This window comes from Myzus persicae, unplaced genomic scaffold, assembly GCF_001856785.1.
Source record: "Myzus persicae strain clone G006 unplaced genomic scaffold, MPER_G0061.0, whole genome shotgun sequence".
Classification (NCBI taxonomy): domain Eukaryota; kingdom Metazoa; phylum Arthropoda; class Insecta; order Hemiptera; family Aphididae; genus Myzus; species Myzus persicae.
Genome location: NW_019100471.1, coordinates 327,645 through 341,207, shown reverse-complemented (window position 1 = coordinate 341,207; position 13,563 = coordinate 327,645). Strand labels below are relative to the sequence as shown.

At 34.1% G+C, this 13,563-nt stretch overlaps 1 protein-coding gene and 1 long non-coding RNA gene across 2 annotated transcripts in view; both read left to right on the top strand.

The window, feature by feature from the left end:
* LOC111026521 overlaps positions 1–2,018 on the top strand; it is a 10,608-nt gene extending 8,590 nt beyond the window's left edge. The window contains exon 3 of the long non-coding RNA XR_002603709.1: positions 1,865–2,018. This is a non-coding gene — a long non-coding RNA (uncharacterized LOC111026521). The remainder of the gene's footprint in view (positions 1–1,864) is intronic.
* A 536-nt stretch (positions 2,019–2,554) lies between these two features.
* LOC111026384 (transmembrane protease serine 9-like) lies at positions 2,555–9,942 on the top strand. The gene is made up of 8 exons (XM_022304466.1): positions 2,555–2,973; positions 4,182–4,292; positions 4,409–4,584; positions 5,414–5,945; positions 6,653–6,757; positions 6,828–7,021; positions 7,629–7,967; positions 9,646–9,942. Exons 1-8 carry the CDS (start codon positions 2,635–2,637, stop codon positions 9,653–9,655), a joined length of 1,806 nt encoding a protein of 601 aa, XP_022160158.1. The 5' UTR covers positions 2,555–2,634; the 3' UTR covers positions 9,656–9,942.
* The last annotated feature ends 3,621 nt before the right edge of the window (positions 9,943–13,563 follow it).

Here is a 13,563-nt window from a genome sequence, read left to right as displayed (position 1 = left end):
CACACACACACACACACACACACACACACACACACACACATTTTCGGTAGTGCTTCGGTGGTGGTACCGCGGTATACGAGTCGGTGGCGCGTATTATTGAAGCTCGACCAAAACGGGGGATGGGTGAAATTACAATTTTTTAGTACCTATACAACTATACAATACTACAGCACACCCGGATATACCGTGAAGAGCAGCTGGGTGCCCCCGCCCGCAATAAAGTTCTCGAATTTTCGTTTTGAACAGTTATTGTTACATTCGTTTTTATTTTATTCGACGCTGCTATATATTTGATATTAGTTTGTAAAATGTATAATTTGAAGAATGAGTGCATAAAAAAAAATTCCCGGGGGCGCTACACGAGGCGATTTACCGAACATCCTCTGCCTGCACCGCCAATCAAATATGCGGTTCTGCATTGGCGTGCGTATAAAGTAGTTGTAGAGAATAAAAATTCAACCCCGGGAAAGCTGCGGTTTTCGAAATTCTTCTCTTTTCGGAGATTACCATATTTTAGAGAGTGTCGAGTTTCGTTCTCGTCGCAAGTACACGTCAAGTCGAATACGAGTTAACTGCAGCTGCATGGTCAACAAATATTACTTATGCGAGATTATTCATTTGTCGTAAGACGCTCATCACATTAGAAAACCCTGCAGTTTTTGAAAATATTTATTTTACATAATTTTAAGTAGTAAACCAATATATTTTACTATATATCGCTATCATTTTTAATTTTTTTATTTTCTGACTACAATAAAATATATTAATTCATTTTCCAGAGCATAAATGCGTTTTTAATGTAGTTCAATGCTTAGTTGGACCAACATTTTGAGGGATACCCGACCGGCACCATCATTACACCCATATAAATTTTAAACACGTCTTATAAATCATAAGCTATAGTAGTCCAAAATTTGATATTAATACATTAACGCACTCCAATACAAATTAAGCTTTGTTCTAGGAATTAAAGAAAAATTAAAAACACATTTTTCCAATACTCAAAAACGTTGGTGTTGTCTCTAGTAATAAGTGCCCTTTGCGTAAAATGGATATGGATCACCCTGTACAATATAATAAAGTTATAGATCGTGATGAAACCAAATATTATATACCTACTGGCAAATCAATAATGAGCAAATATTTATACATTATTTATTTACTGGCGTATACTGCAGTTAGATGACTGTTGTGCATTTTGCATTGTTTTTTTTTTTGTAATTAAACTCGCTCGGGTACAACCGCGAAAGATAAAAATATATAATATTATACACGCGTGTCGACTCTGCGGCGGTGCGATTATAGTTTTTACTGCAGTTTACGACACTATACATACGCAAATTATTATCTCTGCACGGTGTCGTTGTTAATTTAATTAAAATTAAAATGTTTTCCACGACGAAAATGATAACGATGTATTATAAGATACGCAAAGTGTACGCGGATTACGTCGCAGCGGTGTTGGTTTATATAATACATGTGCTTAAATTATATACAGAGTGTTTCTGCTCCACGGAGATATTCAAACGTAATTTTAATATTATTAAAATGTCAATTCTACCAACATACCTATATACAATAGATTTGAGATCTAAGCGGCGGATCGCACGCCAATTACATGATAATATATGCTTAGATCAGTTAACTACAGAAATCTTCTTCCTCTGATAAGTGATAACACATATGTATATCATACTATATACTGTTTGACCATAATCAATACATATTCAAATACCTAAAATAGCATTATTATTAATATTATATAGTTATATACCTATGTATATGTTTGGGTACACTGCATGTCTATCGATGACGAATGATAATACTCATATCAATTTAATAATAATTTTCGATTCCATTTTAGATTGAAATATGTCCATTTTGACTACAAACCCACTGGTGTCTAGACTAGGCAATATCGTTGTTACCCGGTTAACGAGGTGAGTATATCATAATTAATTTGTGATATCATATAGATGAATATTTGACGGATTTTTTATAGACTACTCGAGTTGCAGCTTGAAATCTGTAATATAAGAATGTATCTAAAAATGACTCTTAACGGTCCCAGGACAAACCCTCATGGTTGAAGATATTCGTTTTGAAACGTTCCGACAGTCACTGTCGAATTTCTTAATACGTTTAGCAAAACTGTTGAGAAAATCGAAAGATTACTTCTTCAAAAAACCGGGTTATCACCACTTATCATATAGATATTATAGATAACAGATAAATCAATGTGCTGAAAGCAACATTCCAAACATTTTTTTTTGTCCAAACAACTTTGATCAAAAAAAAAAAAATCGCAGAAAAAAAAATCACTGCATCGAAATATTTGGCTATGTAGTCTGCAGAACGTGAGATAAACCTTAGAAAACAAATCATAAAAGAGAAAAATATAATTTTATCACATTAATCAAATAATCGTCTGATTTTGTTTCTGCTGTTGCTCGGCAATACTGTGTCATGCAAGATTCGAATATACAATAACATTATAACGATCATTCTAGTGATAATAATAATATAGCTGTTATTTTTAATAATATTTTACTAATACTTCGTGTTGTTTTGACTGTAATATTATGCAGACGAGAATAATTTTAAACGAATCGACTGTGATCGATTTCTTGTATTATGTTCGGGAACTTTGACGCGGCAGTAAAGCTTATGCAACTCTTCTCCCTTATCGTCGTCCTCGTTGTTGTAGCCGCTGCCGCCGAATTAGAATCGCAACAGTCCGTCGAAACCGGTGGCGGCAGGACGTCCATCGCGTCCTCTTTCCTGTCGGAGATCTCCACCCAATATCCGTATTTAGTGGGACTGACCATGGGCGGAAAATTCGACCACACGAACCAGCAGACCACCATCTGCACAGGAACCCTTTTATCTCCGGTTTTGGTTCTATCGTCGGCATATTGTACATCGCGTCTGACAGCCATGATCAAGGAGAGTCCGGAAGTGACTACACTACTCGTACGCGACGATAAAAGTGACAAATGATAATATTTTCCATGAATAACCTTATGGTTATAGATGAAACAGACACGACCATACTTTATTGTTTTATCGAGTACAACGGTATAATATTTTACAGGATGATTCACCAAGCACGATCCCTACCGGATACAATCTTCAAATTGTATAACAAGTCCAAATGTTATAAAAAATTTGATCCTTCAAGTATACTTAAAAGTTCAATAGTCATAATTTAAATTTTAAATAAATACATTATTCAAGGATGAAATGGGGTGAGGATGCTTAGTGAACCATTATGTAATATGTGTAATGTATAGAAACATTGTAGGTGTTGTGAAACATTTTAGGTATACCTACTAAGATACTAAGACCTATTGTACGAGTTTGAATTGCTTGGCATATTCGACTAATCTAATTAATAAACAGTTATCTCGTCTTTATTCCGTAAATGCTCTCAGCCGAATAGCTTGTATAATATACTACACTAAAATAATAACATGTTTGTTTCTTTATTTTCCAAATAAATCCACCAAATCCATTGAGGTCACAGTTTTTTTATTTATCACAATTTGATTTATTCCTTATTTTTTCTAATTTTTTTCTTTATTTTTTTGTTTGTACGTCTGTACAAAGTATGCAAACTATTATGTCAGTATTTTTTGTTGTTGCTGTCTTACTGATTTCGAAATATCTATGACAAGTCACCTTATATCCATAAAGTTTTGAACCTTATCCGGGTACAGGGTGAACCGCCAACTAATAGTTCCAGTAGCATTGTTCGGTCAGTATGAATTCGCGCAGAAAACAAGAGGGATCATCATTTGAATAAAATAGATTTTTGTATCACTAAGTGTATTACAGAGTATTATTTAAAAATCTTAAAAATCTGATTTTGAATAATTAAAGAAAATATTAAGGAGATAAACGTACTTTTTCATTACCATGTATATTGTATATAGTTTTTGTGTATTATTAAGACATTGAACCACAAAACAACTGTTTGAAAATAACATTTCTTCGAGACCGAATGATAGTGTCTCACTTAGGTCATACGTAGGTGAGTATGTTAAGTGCTACTGAAACTACAACGGTGATAAACCCTACACCCACCCCCGTCATACCAACAATTCCATTATATTATGTCCACGCGTTTTCTCGCAAAAGGATATGTGCATTTCCGACTACGATCGTCTTTCTTCCGACAGGCATATTGGAAGACACCCACTAACTCTGTCAAGTACCACCGGGCCTCGGTTGTTTACACCCATCCGTCATACGACAAAGCCACACGGAAGTTCGACTTATCGCTGATAAAGGTGAGGGCTTGATTAACGATCCGTGTAAAAGATCATTCTTATTGTATTGGTTTATCACCAAGTTTAACACTAAATTCATAAAAAAATTTAATATAATGGTATGACACTTATAACAGCTCAAGAAACCATTCAAACAAGTTGAGCGTTTCGTCAGTTTGTCGTCTAAAACGTTGAAAAGCGACGTCGAACTGAGTTGCGTAGTTGTAGGGATCGGTGCACCCCATGAACGCGGTTACAAGGTGCCGGTCCGTGTCAAGTACGGTCCTACCGCTTGCCGGATTCCTAAATCTAAGTGAGCTAGATAAACTGTAGATTTACCGCAACTTCCGACCGATCCTGTATACTGTAGTCTGTAAATCTAAAATTCTCCGACCAGAACAAGCTAGACGACTTATATTGTTTATATTGAGTACTAACAACCCTCAATTTATTACAATAAAAACACGTGTGGAAAAAAGTGAATAGACGATCTATACTAGTTTAAGTCGTTTAAGATGATGACCACGAAGTTCACAATTTAAAGATGTTCTATTACGAAAAATTCCAGTTTTTTGGCCTATTGCTTTAATCTCTATCAGTGTATCTCTTCTATATCCAAATCTCGCATTCTCCGAGGTAAGTTCAGTAGAGTGGTTGCTTAGTTCTAGGACATTCTTTAAATCACCCAAGGTTCTGTGTCACATACGTCTTATGTGTCCTATCTTTGAAAAAAGTAGCTTCATCTGGGATTCCTTTACTGCATATGCAAGTGCTCTGGATAAAATAATTAAAGACAAATCCTAGGTGACTCCTAGACTCTAGAAACTACAGGTACCCCCGCGGTTTCCCCTGGCCAATGTCTTCAGAATATCTCAGGTATTTTAGTACTTATGTTTTAAAATACACTTCACTTGGTCACCTGTCCATTTCTATATTATTTATTCTAATGTAAACTCTTCTTATTTGTTTAATGCATACCGTAAACGACGACCACAATACGTCACTCTGTATTCTACTTGTTTATTGCACAACAAACTTAGAATTTTGGACCAAATAAACAAACTTAAATAATTTGTAATTCACGTGTTGTAATAAACAATGAGAGTGGATGATACAGGATGACGTTTCCCACGCCGTTTCAGCCCCGGTCTTAAGTACGTGATCGGATTCACTTGGGCGGATTTCCTATGTGCCGAGACTGTAGGTCCGACAGCCAAACGATTACCATGTGACCAAGCCGATCCACTGGTGTGCTTCGGTGGTCGGCATCAGTATGGAATATTCAGCTACGGGTATGATGGGACAGGCGCGTCTCCAGCGACGGAGGCGACCGAGTGCGGTGATCCAGCCATTCAGGGTAGACACCTGTTTGTCAACAGGAACGCTGCATGGATCGCCGAGATTATGGCACACCACGTTGGTGACTCAAAGCAGATAGACGTTGATGAGAAGACGACGGCGACGAGCCTTCGCCCCACGCGGCCACGGCTTACAACCACCACAACTTCGGAGGCATTACCAAAAGTCACCTGTACCGACCACCTAGAAGGCAACTATCCGTATCTGGTGTACTTGGAAGGCATGCCCGATGAACCGGTGTGCGGCGGTACTCTTGTATCACCTCGGCACGTGCTCACGACCGCTTACTGCACGACAAGGATGACTGAAATCATGGTATGAACCGTATACCACTATAATACACGTCAGGTGACCAGAAACCATCAACTGTAGACTTTAGGGGTAAATTACAGTACCTACCACATATTATAGAAGTACCTATTACTTATTAAGCCACCACATTTAATATATAATATGGTTCTACCCAAAATGTATGTAGTCGACGTAAAGGAATTCGACAAAAACGAAATTAGTATCAATGAAATACAGATTGAATTAGGCACTACGCCTTCATGGCTGTCTTAATGATTTTAAATATGAACACGATTAGCATAAGGGGAAAATGTCGACTTCATAACCAAGCCAATGAACATAATAGGAAAATTCAAAAACAAAAAATCAAATTTGTGATCATAATATTATGAGTTATAATAATAGGTAAATCTTCATTGGATTATATTTTATTTAAAGAATAATAGAGCATTATCTCGAAAATATTCTCTACTTCAAATATTTTGCAATTGGTACTTAAACTTAAAACTTTAATTTTAAACCTAAATCCTAGACACACAATAGTTTTGGTGTTTCGATTTTTTGTAGTTAATTTTGCTTCGTAGCTTATTAGAATGTCAGACCACGTCATATAGGCTGTCGTCCGCCAGTATCAAGGTTAGGTTAGGTTATGTCAATACATATAACTTTCCATTCGAAACCCCGTTTTTTTGGTAATTTTTTTATATTTATATTTTTGTGTTTCGCTGCAGGTGACCGTTACGACATACCATCGACAACGCACGATTGCAAGCCTCGTGTATATACATCCGGACTTCAACTCGTACACGCTGGCCGCGGACATTAGCATCGTAGTCGTAAGTCTGCTTCTTAGCACTTGTTATTGATCCCGATATACTATTAATAAAATCATGTTTATCTTCTAAGTTACTTGAACCGTTAAACGTGACCAGATACGCACAGCTGCCGGATATTGTCATCAGACGGACTGACGGTGACTACAACAAGACTGCAAAGGAGCTGGCCTGCGCGGTGGTGTCGGCGAGCAGACGACTGACACCCTATCATTACGTCCAAGTCAATGTCAAGTACGGGCCCAAAGCTTGTCAGGAATCATTGGAGTGAGTACATAGGTCATGTTATTATTATGAATTGATATCAAGCGAATCGCGGGCGAATCATCATGACATAACTCTCGATAAAAACCACAGGACTTTATTTTTCTGTTTGTTGTAAAATCCTATAGTGCAAAAAATATGGTACTGTTTTAATTGGATAATCGTTGATATCCGTTATGAGCTTCGTTCAATATCAAATTCAGGCCCAAATTACTTGTCGGGTTATCATTCCTATGCCCTATGCATATTATTATTTATTATTAGATGCGAATCGCGGGCGTATACTGACGCATAAATAGTGTATAAACTCACAATAAAAACTGCCAGACGTTTTTAAATATCTGTTCGTTATGGAGTCCGAAGAGTATAATACTATTTTAATGAAATACAGTTTTCCAAATATTATAGATTAAATTTTTATATTATACACCATTTTTAACATATTCCAACCCATCGCAGAGATGTACTCAATGGCCAATTCATATGGGTTAAAAACATGTACCTTTATAATATATGTTTGTAGGCGGTCTAGCGTACCTATTATTTGTTTATTAAACAACATAGCAGGCCGAATTTAATCGTGGTAAATTTATTGTTGTATACCCGGCAGTTTGGAAATTCAGACGACCGTCAACAAGACTTGGCACGAATTTATTTGCGGAACTATGAATCATCAATTTCTAGACGTCACGGGAGATCCGTTAATCTGCGATGGATTTCAATACGGCATAGTCAGTCACACATATCGGACTACGGAGCAGGCCTCCGAAACCGGAAGTACCGATCAAGTGCGTTTCTTGGTAATCAAAAACTACAGAGAATGGATTGACCAAGTGATCACTGCCGATAATCAATTGAGCACCGTCGACGGTCGTGCGAATGCATCGCCAGGACTCGAGTTCGCCCTGGTCCTGATGACTGTCGTTTTCCAATTATTGTCACAGTTTAGGTGGGTAGTGTATTCGACAACGAGAACTATACATAGCTGATGGTCAGAATGTATAAACGCTAATGTGTAATATTGTTGAACTAACTGAGGACTAATTTCATACGGATTTTTTTTCTGAACCGTTACTAAGGGTTCATAAGCGTCACTAACGCTTATACTTCCTTCCATCAACCAACACAATCGTTAATTGATAACAGACACGCATTTTATACAAACATATTATAACAATATCTGAGGGGCTCTAACCCTTCTGATTCTCCTTTGGCTCCCAACATGTCTTAGTTCTGAAGATTGGCATGGTGGCCGTCTTTGCTCCATGTATTTTTTTTTCACCATTGTGGATGATTGTCTAGTTTTCTTTTCATATCTGCTTTAGCCCCACAGTACCCTCTTGTTCTAAACTGGTTTAAATCGGCATTGCTACATATCTTCTTAGGGTATGCCAAGAGCACATTTCGAAAACCGTGTGATGTGCGTCACTCTTCTTGTAGACGCTGGTGACTCAGGACAAACCTGTGTAGATCCGCTGGAAAACATTCGTGCCCGAATTGTTTTTGGGTAAGGTATGTTCTACTTGTCGTGGAGATAGTTAACTATGGGCCAATATCATTTTGCATTCATATTAGTGTTTGATAAATTTCAAAGTATTTAAAACCGTAAAAAATGTTATTTTATTAAATTGTTATCAAATGCATACAACGTCATTCGTGTGTATAATTGTTTATCAATTTGATTTTCACTAAGGTATAGAATATAGATACACGTGAGTTCTTACCACGTAAGTAGTAGGTAAGTATTTGCAATCACATAGGTCATGATATGAGTTATAACACTATAACTCTAATGCTCTACATAGCAATCAGATAATACATATTTTATTTAAATATTTTAAACGTTTTGGAATAGCACAATTCATTTTTTTCTGATCTCGTTTAATCTTTTACCAATTGAAAGCATTCCTACTCTCGTTATTTAGCTTCTTTTAATGTATTAAGGGTTATATTTTTCTTAGATTATACCATAGGTCCATAAACTATATTCATAAATATCATTATGATATTACATTCCTGAAGAAAAAGTTCCAACTGAAAAATTGAAACTGTTTACTAATTAATAAAGCATTTTAGTAATAATAAGAATGAAATAAAACACGTATATCATACACGCATATATATATACACACATACAACTATGCAAGACATAAAACCATTTTATAAAAAAAATTGATATTCGTAATCGTGGCAATAAATTAGGGCAAACTATGGGCAGATCCGACATTTGTTAGATTGTTTCTATTCATATAATCATGTATTGAATAGAATATGCTTGAAAAATCTCTACTCTATCTGACTAATGGATAATATATTATGGGTTATGGAATATAGTTAAAACAAAATTGCTTACAAGATAAATTGGCTATAATATACAGTTTTAACTAAACAAAACGTACGGTTAGTTACGAATTTTGTATTAGTTCTATTGTCTTTATGTTGTTGATCTCTGAAATATCTAATCAAACATTCCCATAAAACTATTGTTGACCTCGACTATAACAATTTTCAGTGCCACTAGCACATAGAATATATAGCACTAAGATGACAAACATTTTTTTATTGTAAATAAAATAAATTTTAAAAATATAACACTGTTAAAACTTGATATTTTAAAATTGTTATAGGTACCTATAATTTACCGTAATATGAACATTTGGTATTTACCATGTATCTACTACTATTGTATAGCGATGCAACTATTAATCTCAGGAAACAAAACCCGTTGCACATTTCAACAGGTGAAAAATTACATATTACAACAATGCAAAAATGTCTGTGGAATAGAATTGTTTGGCAACGGTACGTAATACAAGGCAAAACGTTGAAGCTTAACCGTTTAAAAAGTTTAAAAGTTTTAATTGTTTATTCTTTTAATTGTTTTTATATTAATGCTCATCGTTAAGAGTATCGGATAAATATATCATCCAACTATTATTATTTAATTTTAAAATGTATGTATAAAACGATTCTTACGCAATTTTTAGTAAACCAAAGAATGTATGGTTTTACCGAAATAGGACAAAAAAATAAAACAAAATAATGAAAGTCATAATACAGATTGTTAATGTAATTTGTTTGTAGAATAATGCACCTGATTAAAAACAGAAATAAAAAAAAATTCCCAATAATAAATTTCAAATTACTTATATCAATCGTTTCGAGATTGAGAATCTGTGGTAATAACTAATAACAGTCTTGTCAGCTGCAGTGTATTTAATACAAGACATATTTTAACAACTTAATATATAATATCAGGGGTGGGTAAACCGCAGTTCGGAAGATCCAAAACATTTTTACTAATATAATAATGGGCTTATAATTTTTTGTTTTTAATTCTGTTAAATCTGTACAACTAGATTTGTTTGTTGTAGCTATTCCCATGCTTCCATTTCGCAAACAATTCTTCTAGGTTTTTTTGATTTAATTTATTCGTAGCTTTCAATATTTGGGTCATGTATTCTTCCCTTGGTCTTCCTCTTTCAACGTGTCTTTCAACACAACCTTCAATTATTGTCTTTAATAGGCTCTCATATTATCCTGACGTGTTCTATCATCATAAGATGATAACTCTTCTGGTTTGAATACTTTTCGATAAATGTCGTTTTTCTTTTATCGTGTCTAGTAACTCCTTATTCTTCACACTCGGTAGTATTATACCTATTGTGAAAATAAAATTATCTTATACAAAATTCAATCCGTCAATTTCATACGCTGTTTTACGTTGTTTCACATTCTACACATTTTATTTACTGTGATAATATTGAAAACTTTTTTTCTTCCACTTAGTTCTCACATGTTTTTTTCAGTAACTATAATATTATACTTTGCGACTCGCGACTAGGCTATCCACCCTTGATATATTATATTATTATTATACCTCGGTAACAGAAAATATTATTATTTTCAAGCAGCGGACGGACCTTCAATGAAAAACAATAGCATAATATTTAGCTGATACTAGATGAGTTCCTACGAAACCATATATATATGTTATAACGAAACACATGTAGATTAATAATAATAATTTTAATTATTTATTATTATTATTACTATGAAATTGGTCCCGGGCGATTTGTCACGCACCGCCCGCAGATAAGCGAGCGACCGTTCGCCCGCCCCCGACGACAAATCATCCTAATATCATGGTATATCGTGTGTGCCTGTTTTACCGGACATTCACGAAATCGGTCGGATAACGATCGACTCGACTGACGGTTTTTGGCGTACACGTAACATAATATTTTAACGTATATTTATGTGCCTAAAATCTAAATAATGCGTACAATAATTATTATTGATGCGCTTTTCGATAGATTTTCGAATAGCGTAATATACATAGTATAAATTATAAGCTGCACAGTACCTATATCATATAGGTATATGTAATAATAATATGCGTAACATTTTACGAAAATATTTTCCACTTTTCCTTCGATAGTGCAGTTAATTATAATATGATTTTCGGAATTTTCAAATAATATGCTTCAAGATCATATTATTTTATTAATTCTTGATTTACTACTTAAGGTCTATATAGGAGCGTTCGATTTAGGTCTAAACTTCTGTTTTTCAAACGAGAAAACCTCTCTCGTTTCATACAGTAATCCATTTTCTGAACTTTTTGACGCATTCAAATCAAAATTCAAACAAGTAGTTTTTGAATATGTTTTTTACTCTGTATTTTGAAATTAATAGGTCCATGATAGTGGGTAGAGATGGAGGGGGGGCTATGGTGCATTTCAAATTGTATTGATGGATATTAATCCATTCAATGTCTTGAATCATTTTTTAATTTATAAAAATGGTTCAAGACGTTTTATAAATAATAGATGAATACAGAATAATAGAGTAATTTTTCTTATTTTTGTACAACCATTTTTAAGGGCTCCTATTCTCAGTATAATACAGATCAGAATACTTAATACTACGCTATTTTGTTAATTAACTAAATCTTTCACGCAGATTAAGCATAATTCATATTTTGACTCAACATAAATAAACGTATAAACTTAAATAGGAAATAAAATTCTCGTTTTAAAATATCCAAAAAAACATATTTCAATATTTTTCTCTTGAAACCATCCACATCCCAAAGGCATTGTTATTATTAAACTCTTCCTATAAATATATTGCGTTACCTGCACCTGTGAGTGGCCATCGCCGGGTACACATAGCAAATACTAAGGATGCCAAAAAAAATATATTATATAGATCGACGAAATGGGTTTCTATCCTGTTATTGTTTTTTTTCTTTCACCTGACGTAGCTCCAAAACAACCATTTGCGATTTTAACATATACCTACATGTATAAGGACGAAATTTGTATTGCGTGGCCTTATTTTGGCTTCCTGCTATATATACGTACAACCTTTGCACGTGTTAAATATTTATGCGATTTTTTCTTTACCGTAACGGACTTACCGCGTGGAGCCGTGGACTTCTACCTCACACAATGTTTGGAAATTTACTTTAAAAAATACATTTTTCCCCTTTTTTCGTTCATCACTTGTGGAAATGTGACTAATTTATTCTTTTTCGTTCAGTAAAAGAAACGAATTTGTTCGTCATAAAATAATGTTTATTATTAAAAAAAAGAATATTTCCTTTTTTTTAATGTTTTTATCACAGACAATAAATATATAAAGAGCTGACTAATATAAAATAACCCAGATTCATTTTAACGTTTGCAAGTAGGATCCAATTAGGAGGTACTAGGTATTCAAATATTTGTATATTTTAAATATTATAATATTTGTAAATTAAGAAAAAAATAATTTCTCTGACAACTACTTTTTGTCTTTCTAAGGGGTCTTATTAATTGTGAAGAGTCTACTTCAATAAAAAAAAAAAGGTGGAAAAAATAAAAGAGCTCATGTCGACCAAAATAGCTTTCTTTTTTTAAACGTGTCTCAATGGAATAGTGTTCGTTGTCTTATCATTGGGATTCACAATCATAGTAATAATAATAAGTACGTACAATTATTAGGAAAACGGGAAAACTACTCAGCTTGAGTCTAACTCTACACTATATAGTAGAAAATATTATGTATTATATCATACTATTATTATTATTATTATAGTTATTCTTTTTCGTTTACTCGTGTAAGTAGGTAATAAAATATAGAGTTAGGCCAATATATCGATACAAGCATTACTTTTGTACTTCTACAGTGAAAATCGAACACAATGAACTTCAAAAAGTTTTCTGTTCAACGAATTATTTTTGAGGACCAAACCAAATTAGAACCAAATTTATCGAATTATATTATTAAACGAAATTACCTATGATACAGTTTTTTTTTTTTGTTGCTCTCCTCGAGATTCCTTATAGGTAATATACGTTTCATCGTATTATATTTATTTACATATTTCAAAGGTGTTTCCATACTTTGTCAAATTTCGATTAACAGTTGTTTGCAATGGTCATACTCTTCATTATATAGTCATGGGCGCTTCTAGAGCTACGGAGATGGATAGTTTATTTTTAGGACAAATCATTTCTAAAATCCAGTCCACGAGGTTTATTTAAATACAGCTCATG